An 18828-nucleotide genomic window follows, 5' to 3' on the forward strand; every position below is an offset into this window, starting at 1 on the left:
AGACAGCGTCCATTCTACGTGACTTTACCGAAAGAACCAAGAAGATAAATAAATGAAAAACAACTCAATTCAATCGCGACGTTTCGGAGGCAACACAAGCTTCCGTCTTCAGGCTCCTCTCCCCCTCTTGCCCGAAATAGTCGCGTTTCTCTATTAGCTCTCTTCACTTACTACAGTGATTTTGGCTGTAACCGTTACACCTGAAGACGGAAGCTTGTGTTGCCTCCGAAACGTCGTGATTTAATTTAGTTGTTTTTCATTTATTTATTTTTACCTACGTGACTTTTACCGAAAAAAGCAAAGAGTATGAATCCTTGCAGTCACAAAACTTCAAATCTAGAATTATACCACGTAAAGCCCACTGAGCTACATTACTCTCTTTTAGAAGCGATCTGGCCGCAAATGATAGTTCAACTAAGTGGCTCATTATGTGGACATTTATCGCAGCCAAATAATCTAAAGTCCATGTTTCTAATTGTGGAGGGAAATACTGGAGAAAAAAAATCCACACGACTGCGGGGGGAGAGTCACACAAACTCCAACTATACAGGCGTCAGGATTGGGATCAAACCGCCGACCTTCCGCATGCCAGGCGAGGGAAATAACATCTCGCCACCTTCGTGCCCCTTGACGTTATTGTGGAACCGTATATATACGCAGGGACGTAACATAAACCCTTCATGGAACCAAAGATCAGCTTGTGATGGAGAGAGAGAGAGAGAAAACAAAAATGTCTTTTAAAAAACCCAATGACAAATTTGTCAGCTCGTATGATCGAGACATGCACCCTTTACCGGCAGACCACAAGCAAACGATGTAAACATTATCCCTGTGCAGAGCATGCCGGGAAATTATTCCCGGCATGCTCTGCCTGAGCATTACGGATGACCGGAGGCAAACATAGCAATCGGAAGCCACGTGGATAAAATGCTGCTTCAGGCCGTAAATGTGGATTGGGATGCAACAATCCATCCGGCTCTCTTCCATGAGCTGATGGCATCGCTCCATCTTCTCATCATGGCTATTCCTATGAGGCACGTTCCCTCAATTGGCAGCCACTCACCATCAGTCCCGACCATCAGCTATCACCATCCCTGCGAGTGACTTATTCTCTTGCCCAACCCACTTCCTTGGCTTAGCAGTCAATACGATGTCTCTAATTTGCCTTTGTTCTGTGGTCTACGTGATCCTCTTTCTGTCTCTCAGTGTCATTGCAAGATCACGCAAATCCGTGCTTCTTTGCACATTTCTCAGCTTGCGTGTTTTTTTTTTTGTCAGACTCATTGTTACTCGTGTATGTAGTAGTGGTTAACATGAACTTATTGAAAAAAATGCTTCTTTCTAATCTTTTGGTGTATTGATTTTCTTTTGCAACACTGCCTTATATCATTATTTTCATCATCATCATCATCCTCATCATTATTTATACATCTCAAGGTCCCAGAACAAAGATTACTTGAGATAATTACTCAATAATGAAGTGACTGAAGAACTAAACGAAAGAGTGGGACGATGTAAACAAGAAACGGGAACAAACTATAAAGTTTACTTAAGACTACTCTTCCCTTTGTCTGCTTTATTTAAGCTATTCATCTGAAAATAACGTCTGAAAATGTAGACTTCGTTTGAAGCATGGTTGCTCCATTAAACACTACTTCTGGGCAAGCTGTTCCACGACCTTGGCGAAAAACAACTCATACCAGACTCATACACGGGAGGCTTATTTTACTGGCCGTGTCCCTCCTTCACTGCTCTAGCTGCTTCGATGGCCTCGATTGAACTTGTTTAAACCAGAATATCAGGACCCTTGAGGATCATCAGATGAATTTCAGAATTCCAGATCCCCTGGTCCCCGTAGATAAAGGATTTGCAGATAAGAGGGTGAAGGCGTCAAGAGAAGTTTAACTGTCATTGTTTTTTTTGTCTGTCAGATATATTATTCTTATTTTGTCATATATTATTCAAGGGATGCTGCTGTGGTGTAACTGTGAGCATACCGTTATTGCAATGCAGGAGCTGCACTTGCAAAAAAATAGACGGTCCAAAGGTTGTCCATCTCTGCAGCACTTCTGCAGGTCAGATTTGCAGGAATATATTTTGACGAGAGAACACAATGCACTTTTCCAGGTAAGGCCCACTGAGATATACATCATTTTTTCAGAAGCGACCTGGCCACAAATGACAGCTGAACGAAGTGGCTTAGAATAAAACAGTGTAATATGACAAAGTATAGTCAATAAGCATATTGGTTGCTGTGGTGCCATATTATTAACATTCCTTCCCTTTATTAATTCTAACCTTACTCCCTCCCTTTGATGCTGCTAATCCTGCATAATGCACGGGGCATAATGACTTTAAACCCCTCGCCAAACCTCCTACGCATTTCACAAGTAGTGCTAATCGCATATCTGCATTTCCCATAAATATGCTAAATTCCTCTTGATATGCAAATTATTTTGTCAAGACGCTCTTCGCCCCTCCATCCCAGCTTAAATAGTCGCTCCAAGCCTGGAGCGTGCCATTCAGACTGTCTACTTGACAGACCTGTTCTCCACCTGAAGACGGCTGCTTGCGTTGTGGCCGAAACGTCGTGAGAATTATTTTATTATGTTTTATTTTTATTATTTTATTACTTCCCTTCTACGTGACTTTACCGAAAGAACCAAGAAGATGGCTTAATCATGTGAAAATGTATATCAGCCAAATACTTTAGACGCACGATGATTCTCAATGTGGGGGGGGGAGGGGGAACCGAAGGACCCGGAGAAAAATCCACACGACCGAGGAGAGAGAGAGACACGCAAACTCCAAATGTACAGGCGTCCGGGTTGGGATCGAACCCACGACCTCCTGTATACCAGGCACAGAGGCTGTACGATGTATGGGTTTGTGTGTGTCTGTTGTTTGAGATTCAGAGGCCGACGGATTGTGTGCTCCCCGCGTGGCATTTGAAGCAATCGTTCAAGTTTCTTAAATCACCACCCCCCTCGTCCACCCCCCCCCCCCCCCCACTTGTCCACCCACGTAGTATACATTGGTGCACCAAAGGTCACGTTCTGTCGGGTGAAGTGTGGGCACTTCCACCTCTTCCAATATGTGCCTGGCCATCATGGAAAAGAAGGCCAAAACACCCTGTGACTTGAGCAAACGGTGTCATGGCTGCGTCTTTACCTTCACCAATAAATCGAGTACCAACACAGTTTGCGGGGATCTTCAACCAGCAGTAGATCGATGAAGGACCCTAAATAGTTATTTAATCATCATATGGCAATCACTGCTCCCTATCGGCTGTCAGTGTTTGCCAACTGAGATAACAAAATTTTTTTGGTGGTCAAATCTCACCCCTCTCACTCTCTTTTTCATCACAGGAATAAGCAGCCTGGCAGCTTTTCTAAAGTGATTCGTAAATGCAAACATTCCTTATGTGTGGCTTGCCTTCAATTGGCAGAGACGTGTAATTAATTGGCTAGAATGCTCTTGATTTTGTATGCTCAAGGCCGGCAGATTGGATTTTGTGTATTTTGTAAGATGAAAGCCGCCACATACAAATGCGGGGTGTATATAGTGGACCGTAAGTGATTGTCATTCATTAATCAGCAAGATGAAAGCCCTATTCATTGGAAGCTTGTGGATTAAAACATTTGGACTAATGAGGGTTTCGGTTCAGATGAAAGCGCCGAAAATTATACTGTAACATCATTCATCGTGAGGATTAAACAGTTTGGTCACAAATCAGTCAGGTGAATGTGTGGGATACAATGGATGATTGTTTTACAATGGCCACATTCATTCCCCAACAGTTGGCAAGATTAGGGATACAATCAGTCAATGATTCTCGTTGGGGCCCGTGGTTATGTTCTTACGCCATGGTGGCAAAGATATGTTATCTGCCTCGCCTGGTATGGAGGAGGTCGTGGGTTCGATACCCTGCCGCCTGCTGTATATTTGGAATTTGTCTGTTCTCCCCGTGGTGGCGTGGGTTTTTCCCCGGGTCCTCCGGTTTTCCCCTCGACATTTAAAAAATACGTGCGCTGAACGTAATTTGGCCTGTTAGAAATGTTTACGTGATAAGGCCACTTAGTTGAACTATCATTCGTGGCCAGGTCGTTTCTGAAAAAGAGCTATATAGCTCAGCGGGCATTATCTGGTAAAATAAAACAAAATTGCTTATATTTTACAGTACAACAGCAAATGGCAATAACGAAGAGAAGCATAGTGTGGTACATTGGGAACATTAACCAGCCCAAAACGTTATTCTTTAAACATTAAATTCTCATGTAATAGGAATGACGCGCTAAATCACTTGGCATTGAGCATTCGTCCCAGGTAAAACGGAGAACCAGGTAACGCTGCTGACGAGGACGTTATGTAATCTGTACCTAATGAAATGAATGCTATTTTAAAATCCTTTATATTAAGTTCACTTGCTTGCTTGCTTGCGCGCTTACGACCGTGCCAATCTTTCGGTCGTTTTTTAACCCATTTCCCGTGATCCAATCGAGCTGACATTTTGCACACAGACTCGTTGTGCGTGACAATTTCTTTTTAGGTAAAAAAAATATATTTAATTACCAATTGCTTAATGGTGGCAGGCAATCATCTGACCCATAGGTGGCAGCCATCTCAAGCCAGAGGACGAGAGGACTCTAGCCGCCCGTTTTATAGACCAATGTGGGCTGGGTTGTGGCCCATTGAACACGCATATAAAGGATTTATGGTGAAAAACTTTGTTTTTACGGGTTAATTTTTTAGGTACTTGATTCTGGGGTGCAGAGGTGGCACAGTAGTTGAAGCACTGCGCTCTGAACAAAGCGACCTGAGGTTGCTTCCTGGCCACAGCTAACATCGGTGGCGAGTGATATGAACATTGATTAATTCTAGATTTGAAGCTTTCGTGACTGCAAGGATTCATATTCTTAGGTTTTTTCGGTAAAGTCACGTGACTTTACCGAAAAAACCTAAGAATATGAACATTGATTGCCCCCCCCCCCCTCCTATTCACTGACATACACTGACCAGCATGGTGAAGTATGGTGAACGAAAAATATTCTTGACTGAAATGGCATCGGGAAGAGTTCATCAATTGGTAGATTGAGAATGGCTCTGATTGAGTTAGATTTTTTTACTTGATTCATTCATTGTGCAAACATGTATGCTTTGTTCTTAAATATAAAAAAAATACTGTAACATGTTTTACTGCACTTATTTGGGTCTGCTCTCTTTCGTAACATATAAAGCTTTCGTGACTGCAGGGATTCATCTTCTTGGTTCTTTCGGTAAAGTCACGTAGAAGGGAAATGATAAAATAATAAAAATAAAACATAATAAAATAATTATCACGACGTTTCGACCACAACGCAAGCAGCCGTCCTCAGGTGAAGACCAGGTCTGTCGGGAAGACAGCGTTCAGACGCTGTCTTCCCGACAGACCTGGTCTTCACCTGTCTCCCCGACAGACCTGGTCTTGACCTGAGGACGGCTGCTTGCCTTGTGGCCGAAACGTCGTGAGAATTATTTTATTATGTTTTATTTTCATTATTTTATTATTTCCCTTCTACGTGACTTTACCGAACGAACAAATAATTATATCATTTATCTCATCGTCTCTCCGCGAGTGAGGATTGCAGGGATAATCGGTTTGGGGTTGGGGTTGCAAACCTTGCCCGGTTTCCCCAGGCACTTCCTCCTGTGAAATCTGCTTGTCTTCCCGGAACATACAACTCCCATGTTTAGTCAGTTGTGTACAAACACGCCACTCCAGAAAACGCGTTGACATTTCCCACAATGCATTTTGCATGTATTGTGAGAAATGCTTCTTACTACGATGTGTCCTGGTAATGTTTTTTGTTTACATCACCGCACAGGTGACAACCCTAGCTCATGTATGGTGTTTGAACAACACAGCAGACACAATTTCCCACTGCTGATAATGGAATTCGCAGATCATTTGGTTGCAGATGAACAGCATTGTACTCTCCGCACACATTAGCAATGCATTTTTCCCCTCACTTAAAAATAAAATAAAACTTTGATCTGTTAGATTACAACAAAATAATTGGCCGCATCTCTCGACACGTGGGATAATAAACATCATCTCAAGCATTAAACAAACAAAAAAACCACACTCGCAACCACTCTAACACTGAGCATATGTGCGGGTAAAGTTGATGAGTTCTTACTCCTTAAACACGCCATTTAGAATGTCGTAAACACAGCTGCCAGGGACGATATCCAGATAGCAAAGCACGACCTTGAAATGGACACACACGAACGCCTTTTATATTAGTCATAATAAAGGTTTTTGGGTTAGATCGCGTAAGTATAAATGTGTCGTAACTCCTCCACCACCCGACACAGCCAGTAAGGTTTGTCACGTAAACAACTCGCCAATTATTTACCACTTCAGTCCACCATTCTGGCAAATAGTGCAATGATGCTGGATGCAATTACCAGCGAAACGTCGTACAAGTCAACTTGTAAATGGTGTGGATTTAGTCTCCATCACACAGGTGGGCCGAAGTAGTAACTAATTCGCGCGTTTTGTTTACGTGAAAAACCTTACTGACTATGTCGGGTGGTGGAGGGTTACGCCACAATTTATACTTGTGCCATCTAACCCAAAAACTTGTATTATGAAAAATATTGGTCGCGAAAGCCTGCGTGTTAAGTTGCCTTTCATATTAGAGATTATTCAGCACTCTCATTACAGCAATTACAAACTTGCTCTGCATTGTTGTGGATCATCACATGCAATACTGTATACGCGTGTGTGTGTGTGTGTGCATATATATATACAAAGACCCCCGTGTCACTTGTGCTGGCCACCTGCCGCCTGGTGTACCGTGCTGGCCTTCATAGGTGCTCAATCACAACACTTGCCCCAGCAGTCTGTTAAGGCTGTACTGGGAATCTTTGTCTTTGTACCACATGTGGTTAACTGGAGCCCGAACCAGTCCACGTTGAAGTTACTCAAAACATCTGGATCTGTTCCGTGATCTCATTCCGGCGAACCTTTGCCAATTGGCGTGGCCTCAAAGTGCACCTAGCCTGGCACACATTGCTGTGGTTGCGTCACTGTTGCTTAGTGGTGATTTGTGGCTGTTGCTGTCGTTATTGCTGCCGTGTTGCACGTGACACAGAGTGCTTCTAATTTGATTCCGTAATTGTTATGCGACGATACTGTTTCACAATCGTCAGACATGTGCGGTGTGTAACCATGTAATTTGTGTTCAGAGGGAGGTTGGTGAACGGAGTAACGCAGGAGCCTAGAACTGATGTGGGGCACGAGAACTGTCATGAAAGGAACCCACGCCTGTCAACCCGTACGGGTTACCCCGTATTATTGTATAGGGAAATTGAGTTTTCAGGCCCATGCAGCATACAGCCGTTTCAATAGGCCAACATTTTCTTTGTCTATTTGTGTTGTGTTTCTCCCCTGTCATGGGACTTTGTAGGATGAACGTTGAGATTTATAAGGGCACGGAGTGACCAATAAAGTCTAAATTGGTCTGTAATAAGGTAGGGCACTGATAAGGAGTTGACAGGTATGGGAAACCCTGTTATAAGCCTCACCAGTCGCAGGTACATCATAATATTTTATGACCGCATTTTGTCGAGCGAATGTATCCACACATGTTCAGCATTGCGTTTGCCGTACGTTATTGATATTTTAGGAGAGACATCCAAACACATGCTGGAAAATATGAGCGCGCATTGAAGGTTTTTTGTTTGTTAGGGCCCTCTTTAAATGTTTCGCATGCCTCTGTACTCCCTATTTTTTTTTTTGGAGCACAAACCTAATCATTCGCCTGAGCACTGTGTTTAAGCACTGTTACGTTGCACATGGCGGTATGACGGCAGCAGATTTTGAGATCCAGTCAGAGATGCCAATGTTCTGTAGCCAAATTACAAAAAAAAACAAAAGAACCTTTCACTTGTGTTGCACGCATGCAGGTCTGCTGTTCTGCTCGGCAAGACTTGGGCACAATCTGTTGAGATATCCAATAAAGTAGCATAACCCCCTACGAAGGGGATGGGGTGATAACTAAATCACGTATAGTTTTTGAACACTTTCCAACTAAGTTTAAAAACGTCTGCCTCTGCCTGTCTGTAGTGGGGTACACTATCGTATGCATACAGATAATGCAATGGGAGAGCGGTACACAGAAGCAGATCTCGCAGAACTACCTCTGAAATCCCTTCAAGTGACCTATTATCCACATTCTGGGAGAGCATAATATTTGTCACGTGACAGCCAAACTCATATTTAAATTCACAGACCTGGAATTTAGGCAAATCAAGTTAAAACCCAAATATACCGTCACGTGATGGTTTTTTTTGGTGCAATCATTATTGACAGGGCCCAGATCATCAACTGACGGCATTTGAGAACCGAGTTTTTATCGCCGAATCACAGACACCTGCCTGGACTCATATCCAGCATCTTGACGGTGCCAGCTCAGCGCTCTGACCTGTGAGCTATGCGGCCACTTCAGCCATCTACGTTATCACACAAACATTGGAACACGCCAACGTACACACACACACATGCGCGCATACACACACACACACAAAATTTGGCATTATCTCCACCCCCCCCCCCCCAAAAAAAAGTCTCAAAGCATCCTTGTCTCAAGCCACCCATACGTAGAGTAATTCCGCTTTTCAGTGGTGCAGTGTTATTCTTAACAAGTGCATTTTTGGCATGGTGAACAGACTACAATTGCTGGCTTTGTAGTTCTCGCTGGTATGGTTTTATTTGTATACTGTAAAAGCCCCAGCAAGAGCATTGCAGCACGTCAGTGAGCCGTTTACACCTGAGAGAAAGAGTAAGCTACAATGGCCATTTAGGATTTATAAATTCACAACTATGCAGTCGATATCAACGGCTTCTCCGGTATAACCCCCATACGTGGTCATTTACTGATGTCAACTGATACACGGACCCCTCCCCTTACGAACTTTTATAGATACGAACAAACTTGTTTGTATGTCCAGTTGCCTGTTCCGACCGAGTTTTTGAAGATGGCAGAGAGGAAACATGAACACCAAAGGGAATTAGCATGAACATCCACAGAACATAAAGAACCTGTGAAATCTATATCTGCAGAACATGAAGAACCAGTGGCATCTACGTCTGCAGGAGATTATACAACGTTTAAAGCCGTTCCCCGTGTTTAGTGTACACGCCGTACAACATGTTTGGAATCGACAGGAGTAAAGTTTGACTTATGAACAAATCGACTTACGAACAGACCTCTGGGAACGTAACTCGTTCGTAAGTATTCTTTGGTTCTTTCGGTAAAGTCACGTAGATAGAAAAAAACAATTAGGTGAATAAAAATGAAAATATAAAAAAATGAAAAATACAAATAAAAACCACGACGTTTCGATTTCAACACAAGCAATACAAAGTGCTGACGACCGCTTATGATGCTTTTTATATAAAAAAAATCACTTTTATTCACTTTTTTTCTATCTAAGTGACTTTACCGAAAGAACGAAAGAATATGAATTCCTGCAGTCACGAAAGTTTTAAGTCAACATTTCGTTCGTAGGTAGAGGAGTCTCTGTATAAACGACACAGAAGAAGATTCTGGTCGACCGCCACGCCTAAGTTTCACAATTGCGTGCCTCGACCATCGGTGACGAGGTAAAGTCCGAATTAAAGCGGGATTCTAATAATCAACAAATCCCCGTTATTCGTGGATTATTGACCATTTGCGTCTTCCATCCCGTAATCTGTGGCACACCGCGATGGATCGAAAACTCTTCGTGGACCCAAAACCACAAGGGGACGGGGGTTGGGCTAACACGCAGGAGAGGAGCTGCACACCAATGCAGAGATAAGGCTTGCATTTCCTTTTTTCAATTTTACTGCAGCACTTTGTATTGCTTTGCAATTGCATCAGCACAGGCGAGCTGCGTTGGTGCGATTGGTTGAGTAGAATAAAAAGTGTTGTATTTTGTCGTCGCGATTTGTAATTGCGTTTTGTTTCGTGCATCATTATTGGAGTTCCGATGTATTCAACTTTAAAGCTGCTCTCGGATGCAAAACTGTAAATTCAACTTTTGAATATTGATTTCATGTTATAATTAATCATCAGCTGTGATCAATTCAATCAACCAATCTTCTTTATGCGTGTCAATATTGCTCTCGATATTGTCGGCATCAGTGGATGTTACAATTCACTGCTAGATGTCGGCATCCCAAAACCATCGCCATCCTCTAAGGTTCCTGCGAAGTAGTAATCCATCCAGCGCCTGCGCATGAGCTGATTTCATTGCTCCATCTCCTTCTATTCCTCGGCTGCCAGTCCATTTGCATTATTTTTCTTCGAAAGCAGCAAAAGATAACAGGGATTTCTGCACGCTTTGCATGTCAAGATGACATCACCGCTGTTTTTTGCACTTATTCCGCACGCAACCTTGTTTAGAGCCACCAGCTGTCAAGGGAGTCGAGGTTGTGACATTTCGCTGGGGCAGCAGCAGATGAACAACAAGTCAGCTGTGTTTTGCTGGCTCTGTTCTTATTCGGACTCGTCATCCACGATTTCCTGCAGTTGAGCTCGATTTTCTGTTTTGGGAAATAAGTTACTGCCCCCACTACTGTAGACGTGTTTGTGGTTTTGCTGCATCAATGGCATCGCGGTGGTGAAATGTTAACTCCCTTGCCTGGTATACAGGAGGGCGTGGGTTCGATCCTGACCCTGATGCCTGTGCATTTGGAGTTTCCATGTCTCTTCCCATGATCGTGTGGATTTTTTTCTGGGTCCTCCAGTTTTTCCCTCCACATTTATTTGGCTGCTGTAAATTTCCACATGATAAACGACTTCATTGAGCTATCATTCGTGGCCCGGCCGCTTCTATATCGCTCAGTGGGCCTTACCTGGTCAAATTAAAATCGTCTAGTTCATAGGTTGTTTCATGAATGCGGAGAAAAATGTCAGAAACTGTGCCGAGCACGCGGAACAACCTGAAGCACACCAGAGAGTGGTTTTAGTAGGGAGATGATGAGCTTATCTGGAATGTGGATGGTCCGTTCAGGACACGCACAACTGCTCCAGAGGTCCAGCGCAGGTTGTGTTACGTTTGTGTGACAAAGCGCTATATTGGAGCTGTGACCATTTAGGATGCTTTTACGATTTAAGCTAAAAGCCGCTATTCAGGTTTTCAGTATTATTCTTTTTAAATGTAGGATTTCTTTGCAGTGTAGGATTTCTTTGCAGTATAACAGCAGCTTCAACATTGGTTTCTATGTTGTCCCATTACCATCTTCCTGAACATTTGATTCAAAACTAGGGGACAACATTCACGCAGGTTGCATGGATTCTGTAACGCTCTCCAACGTGTGTTTGTTCGCAGAGGTGTTGCATTCTTTGAGGGAACATATGGAGGTTAATGACACCGTACAACTTATAATTAAAGTAAGGGGGAGCTTGGGCAGGAGACCTTGCTATAAAGGATGATGGCAGATGGTCAAAAAGAGCCACAGAGCGGCAACCACGGAGGGAAACGCATCCAAGAGAGATGGTAATGGGACAACCTCGGAGGAGATGGAGCAATGAAATCAGCTTGTGCGCAGGTGCCAGGTGGATTATCGCATCGCAGGATCAGGGGAGAACGCGGCTGCTTGGGGAAACCCTCATCTAGCAGTGGATCGACCGTGGACTGATGACGATGATCACGTAAAAGTATCGTACACCTTCTTGGTTCTTTCGGTAAAGTCACGTAGAAGGGAAGTAATAAAATAATAAAAATAAAACATAACAGACCTGTTCTTCACCTGAGGACGGCTGCTTGCGTTGTGGCCGAAACGTCGTGAGAATTATTTTATTATGTTTTATTTTTATTATTTTTTTACTTCCCTTCTACGTGACTTTACCGAAAGAACCAAGAAGATGAATCCCTGCAGTCACGAAAGCTTTAAATCGAAAAGTATCGTACACGTGTAGTATTCATAGCGAACTCACAACTGACTACTGGCGATTGCTCTTGCGCCTGATATTGTGCAATCTCCAAGACATTAGAAAATCTTGTTACGGGGGAGTTTGTGGCATTAGCTATGCAGTGGCCGTGTGTCACGTCCTGTTAGGTTTCACAAGTCATGCTACGGATACATTCACACCGGGGCACTTATTCTGAATACATTTGTTCCGAACGAACAAATTGTGCAGCACAAACGATACAACTCGTTGACAGAAGTGAACAAAAAACCCCACTGCTGATCTTGCAAATCAACCGAAGACAATAACTGCGGCCTGCTGGATTAAATATGTTTATTACTAATATCACTGTGCATAATTGTAACGCTGTTAATGTTCTTGGCTTAGGTCTATACTGCTAGGCGAATGCGTGAAAAGATAAATGGAGTAGTCAAATTCCAGTAGGGGAAAACATAAACATCCACGGACACATCACACGGGCAGTACACGCAGAGAGTTTCAGTAACTACTGCAATGCTCTTCCTGTTATCCACAGTATTATTTGTGGATAATTGGGAGTCATGTGGGCAAAAAACTATTCAATTATCGGCAGGTTATCCACGGCTTTGACTGGCACTTTTTTCAGGCATTCCTTTTGGGAAAATCCCATCGTATATTTTTCATGTTGGGGGTGATATGTGGAGTTCATTGGCAAATTCATCCTGTTATGTGCAATCACGTGTGCTCTTTGGGGACGTCACGTCATAACTCCTATTACCCACAAATATGTCGCGATAAACTTTGAAACAAGACAATTTTAATTTTACCAGGTAAGGCCCACTGAGCTATACAGCTCTCTTACAGAAGCTCAATGAATTGGCTTATCACGTGGAAACGTATAGCAGCCAAATACTCTAAAACGCGTGATGTTGATTCTAAATGTCGAGGAAAGGACCGGAAGACCTGGAAAAAGATCCAAGCGACCATGGGGAGAACATGCAAACTCCAAATATACAGCAGCAGGCATCAGGGTTGGGATGGAACCCACGACCTCCTGCATACCAGGTGAGGCAGATGCGTGCTTTCCCACACGTGTGATGCATATCCCTTTTAAGCTGTACACATGGCTCCTTAATTCACTTGCATTTTAATCCGGTCACTTTCATTATTACTTTGTTTCTTCGGTTGGAATTTCTGAAAGAGCCGCAAGGGTTATAACCTGCAAGGTCTCCCCAAAAGCAAGATAGAGGCCTGAAATATTTTCTTAGAGGGCTTATGGTAGGCTGAGGTCAATCAACGATGTTGGTTTTTTTAAAATGTAAACACCATGCTCACTCTGCTAAATTCTTAATTCGTTCCTGACATCTCTGTTCCTTGGAAGTTCTTTGAGTGAACAATTCCCCCTGGTCACCGATGATATTACAGGTAGGATCCCCGAAGGTCTACTACCTACTTCGCCATGGATCAGGGCAGTTCTGTTCCACTATAATTATACAAAATCTACGGCAACCGTTGGCACCTGACTCAGTGCTGAGCCTAGGGCTCATGCGCCGCTGTAGTTTATTTAGTTTTATCGTCAGCAAAAAAAAATCTGCATTTATTTCACCATTGTAGAAGAGAGAATACTGCAGTCTGAAAGACATGATTATTTTTGTTCAAAGTTCTGCCCCTTAGCTGTGTCTAGACAATGTTTGCGGTGTCCAGGTACTCACAGTAGGTTGCACCTTGGGTTACGATGGAATTAGTGTTTTGTATGAACACCGGAAACATTCATGCTGAGAAAATGCTCCGGTATAAACACTGCTGAAAGCTCAGTGTAAATCACCACAAGTGGACTCTTGCACAGACCATATAAGAGCACCGGAAACTCGATGACCTCAACAAACCGGTGAAATATATACTTCTTTTCAGAAAACGCTGCACTTCCTTGCATTTTAGTTGAGATCATTGTTCCTACGATTTGCGTCAGCTAGAGTTTAAAAGGAGCACATTATTTTTTAAACATTATATTCCAATTGTTCTCTGGGAATAGTATCGCCAGTGAAACAAAGACACTGTGTAAGGATGAGATGAAAAGACTACATGTGATTGATGTGGTGCGACAGAAGAACGGAAAGAGCGAGCTCGCCTGAACAAGCTCCCAACATACGGAGTCAGACATGGTGACGAACAACACGTGGCACAACCCAAAATCACATCAGTGAGCTATTCAAAATTGAAATGTAAATATCGTTCACGGTTTGCATTGCATTGTTTCTATTTCCTGTATCGTTTGTGCCATTCTGTCACGTTCGCACGACAGCGCAACCGGGAAACCCTACGCAGTGGTAACAACCTCGCAATAAGCACAGCGCTGGCACGAGCAACATGTCCTTACGTTACACTGGTAGGAGGGTGAAGGGCAACTGTTGACAAGAGGACAGCTTTGAATGCGAGGCACAGCTGGCATTGCTCCTGAACGGTGTGTTTATCGCCAGCCCTCAGCTGCAGCTCAAAGCGAATGGAAATTGGAGGCGATATCAAAAGGCCGACACGATGATGTGTTGAATGTGCGGGAATCGTGGTTGGGGGTGTGGGGTAGAAACGGGTCATTGTCGAAGGCACATAAACAGCGCGCAAGGGGAGAATGGGGGATGACTCACGCTCTGGGGGATTTGCAAATTAAGAACGGTGCTGTCGTTTACCTTTTGATGAGGATTAATTGCCTCTTTAATTAGCTTTATTATATACATCTGATGAGGGGAATTGGAAAACAACATCACACCAACGTCCCACAATACAGGGTCATTTACACACGTGACTGCCTAACTTCAACTAGAAATTACAGTATTGATATGCGTACATTTCGATTGCATTAAGTAACATAAAGCACGTATTTAAAGCTTTCGTGACTGCAGGGATTCATCTTCTTGTTTCTTTCGGTAAAGTCACGTAGAATGGACGCTGTCTTTCTGACAGACCTGTTCTTCACCTGAGGACGGATGCTTGTGTTGTGGCCGAAACGTCGTGAGCATTATTTTATTATGTTTTATTTTTATTATTTTATTATTTCCATTCTACGTGACTTTACCGAAAGAACCAAGAAGATAAAGCACGTAGCTTCTTCCCAAAATGATCCCTTTTGCTCGGGCACGCACTCCGCCAATCTTTCGTGATCGTAAACAAATGCAAAAATGTGCTTCACTGACAAAATGTGAATCCGTGCAGCAGGTGGTTGCAAATTTATGAAAAAAATATTTCTTCTTGGCATCAATCGCGACGGAAAGCAGCGGCCCGCAGATGATGAGAGATGCCATGCAAGCTCGCCGCTTTCTGACGAACGCGTTCCGTACAGGTGCCACGATCGTGTGCAGCCGACGTGACTTTTGTACGGAACGTGCTTGTGAATGTGCAGTGAATGCAAAGAGGCAAAGGGGTTTTATTCTTCTTCTTCTCAGTTTAATCCCAAACCTCTCCACCCAGCATTAAAATCTCTTTGTCTTCCTTTGCACAGTGTAGTAGTAGTATTATTGATCTGCACAGAGATCATTGGAAATAAGGTCCTGTGGCCAATCCCTGCTTGGAAAAACGTAGCAATCTCGCGCAATTTTCCCAGACAAATTTGACCACGGTGTCGGCACACAATGCTCCAGTCGTTTTATTGTCATGGGATCTTCCACATCAATAGGTTAGAGCAGACGTGCATGTAGCCTGCAAAGGACAGGCCGAACTTCTGTGCTAAATTCCTCCCACGAGGGCTTAAACTACATTTTGTTGAACCGGCAAAACCCGAGACTTAAAAGGAAAATGCGCTAAGCTTCCCGGCCCACGCCAAATATTCGCGAGCGCTCGGGGAATGCGCCGCCCGTCCGCAAGTGCACACTTGTAGCGAGGTTAGGGTGGAGAGCGGCGGTGAGATTAGCCTTCATTCTTCGGAAGAAAGAGAGAAAAATAAAACAAAAACGATTTGCTCCGCAGCTGTTTCCCCCGCTGGAGATGTCCGGCGGAGAGTTTGGGTCGTGGCCGAGCGGCAGCGGGATTTGGCGGTTTCTTGCCGAGGTTTCTCGGTTCAAGTCGGAGTTGGTCGCCCCCGGTTAATACTGCGGGGCTTGGTTAACCGTGGAATGCTTCGGCACAGCGTGCGTTCGCGATCTCGTGGCGTTATTCCAAAAGGAGTAGGCCCACCGTCCCTCGTTGGCCGGTGTCATCGTCAACATTTGCCAAATTTCAATATTACTCGCAAATGACCGCGGGGTGTGTTAACCGTGAAATGCTGCGCGTGGCGTGTATTCACGATCTCGTGGCGTTTTTTCTTAAAAAGAGTCGGTCGCCGTCCCGTGTTGTACCGGTGTCATGGTCAAATTTTTCCAGATTTCAAAATTACTCGCAAATTACTCTAAGTGGGCAAAGCCACAGATTAACTTTGCTCCCCATACTGGTGGACTATACCCACTTGTGAAAGGTGTCTTGATGAATTTGTTGGTTTTTTTCTGAAACACAGTGCTTTCCTAATAACCTTTGTGCTCTAAGAATAGCGCAAATACCAAAGCAAATGTACAGCACTTGCCAATCTATTTCTTACTCCCGCAGTGCAGTCGTATAGCACCTCCGATAAAACTAAACGTTAGCTCCGAAGCTGTTTGTCTGTATAAAATGTAATTCTCTCTAAAAGGTCTGCATTGCAAAATGCATAGCAGAATCATTGCACAGAAATACAAAACACGAATAACAATAATAACTTTAATCTTCGACGGTCACATTTGCATATACAGTCTGTCTTTCCGTCTGACTGTCTGTCTTTCCGACAGCTCTGTTCTTCACCTGAGGACGGCTGCTTGCGTTGTGGGCGAAACGTCGTGAGAATTGTATTTTATAATGTTTTATTTTTATTATTTTATTATTTCCCTTCTACGTGACTTTACTGAAAAAACCAAGAAGATGAATCCATTGTCATGCTTGTACAATGGAAACGATCGTGTGTGCTTCATTGCTATGGATTTCTTTTGCAACACTTAGCTATGATTTTCAGTCTCATTTAAAGAAAGTTCTCAAACAGCATACTACTTTCTGGGAAGGGAAAAAAAATATCCCACGTTTTTTTGTCTTTTTTTCGTGCCAAACATTGCTTATGAATGTACAGTACTGGGGTTGTTTTCCTCCCACCCACCATTGGGAATCAAGACCTCTCTGTTGCTTCTTTTGGCTTAAACCACCTTGCCGTTTGACAGGTGTGACCGATGTTCGCATCGTATTTGTTAACCCTTTGAGAACTTGCGGATGCACATCACAGGGCACAGCATGCTTTCGAATCGCTGTTAAGCTGCAGCGTTGCGGTTGCTTTTTTTCTTCTTGTCATTTTATACCGCATCAAAGAAATACACAAACTCGCACGGAGGCGCATAAGAAATGCAGCACACGACGGAGCAGTGAATGTTTTTTTGTTGTTGTTGTTGCCGAGGTGAGAGCAAGTAAAAAAAAGCCCTTACCTTCTCGCTAAACGTTATTTCGTAATCCAGGATGACGCTGTTGGGATGCTTCGGCTCTGACCACGACAGGGCAATGGCGTCTTTAGATATTCGGTTTTGACGAACGTCCAATATTTGTCCCGGTGCTGAAAAGCAAAAAAAGGAGGAAGAAAACAAATCCGGTTACTCAATCTACTTTGTTTTCTGGCTTCTTGAATACCAATGACAAAAATATTAAAAATAATCCTGTTACATTCATCTACACGGATTAGAATGTGACAGACAAACGCTGATAAAGCCGACACAAGCAGTTGGGGACAAGTGCTGTTTGCGAGTTGCGATGAAAGCTGGCCAAGGGGTGGTGTGGCTAGCACAAGGGGTGGTGTGGCTAGCACAAGGGGTGGTGTGGCTAGCACTGCACCACCCCTGCTGCCTTTGTCTCCCCCAGTGCTCATGTTGACGTACCGCAAAAGGTACTGACTTAAGTGCCGAGTCAGCCTTGTGGCGGGGCGGGTGGTGGGAGGGGAATGCCCAGGATCGGTTCGGATATTTGCAACTGACGAGCAGGAATAGAACTTGCGTTGCCGGAAAGATAGTGCAGTGCGCTAACCACTGCGCCACCACTTCACAGAATACGTATATATATACACATAGCACACACACAACAACAACAACAAATATGACATTAGAGGTGGCCGGTCAGCATCCCAACTCGATAATAAATTGCATGTTCAGCTCTTGAAAGCTGTTATCCTGAACTTTGGCGGTTTGACGAATCCAAATGTTTCCTTCGGCTTTTGCCGCAAAGTTCTATTTATTATGCCACACGACACGTTGCGTGGGAGACAGAAATGCGCAAAAACTCATTACTTAATTCAATTCACCTTTGCCACGGAAGAAATCACCGCGCTCTTTAGGGAACGTGCACGCGCGTTAACACGTTTGAGCGGGAATGAATTGGGGCTCTCGCACTCGCCACGCTGTCCTGGTGCGAGGGGGGGATGCGACCCGTCCCCCCTCGCGTCTTCAACACTCCCCTCATGCAATTTCCGTGCGTCAAGTGACAAAAAAAGAGAAGTGATTCGCAAAGTGATTTATCTCCCGTTTGTTAAAATTCCTTAATGCGATTTTGGTTTCTTCGGACGCACGTTTGTTTTATTGCTAAACTCCAACTTTCATTAAACATAGTCATCCGTAATGGTTTGTTAGCAACAGATGCTGTTTTGACTATTCAGCCAAACCATCCACCCCACCCCCCCATCAATTTGTATGTATTTGTCTGCATTATAGCGCAAAATTAGAGCACAGAGAAAACTAGCAGACGTAGAACAGCCAAATAACTATTTTAATTAAGCTAAACAAATACATATTTAACGGCGAGATGTGCGTGCGGACAGAAGCCCGAGGTATGGCTGCTGCGATGTTTCACAAATCGACTGGCAAGTGAAATTGTATTATTT

The 18828-nt window shown here is 43.7% G+C and overlaps 1 protein-coding gene across 1 annotated transcript in view; it reads right to left on the minus strand.

Annotated features, from left to right (window-relative positions):
• Positions 1-18828, minus strand: part of LOC133352492 (ephrin type-A receptor 4-like) — a 152847-nt gene that overhangs the window by 85621 nt on the left and 48398 nt on the right. The window contains exon 6 of the mRNA XM_061568169.1: positions 17390-17514. Within this exon, the coding sequence (XP_061424153.1) occupies positions 17390-17514 (125 nt within the window). The remainder of the gene's footprint in view (positions 1-17389; positions 17515-18828) is intronic.

Source organism: Lethenteron reissneri, chromosome 40 (genome assembly GCF_015708825.2).
Source record: "Lethenteron reissneri isolate LAM-NWPU_2019-01 chromosome 40, ASM1570882v1, whole genome shotgun sequence".
Classification (NCBI taxonomy): Eukaryota; Metazoa; Chordata; class Hyperoartia; order Petromyzontiformes; family Petromyzontidae; genus Lethenteron; species Lethenteron reissneri.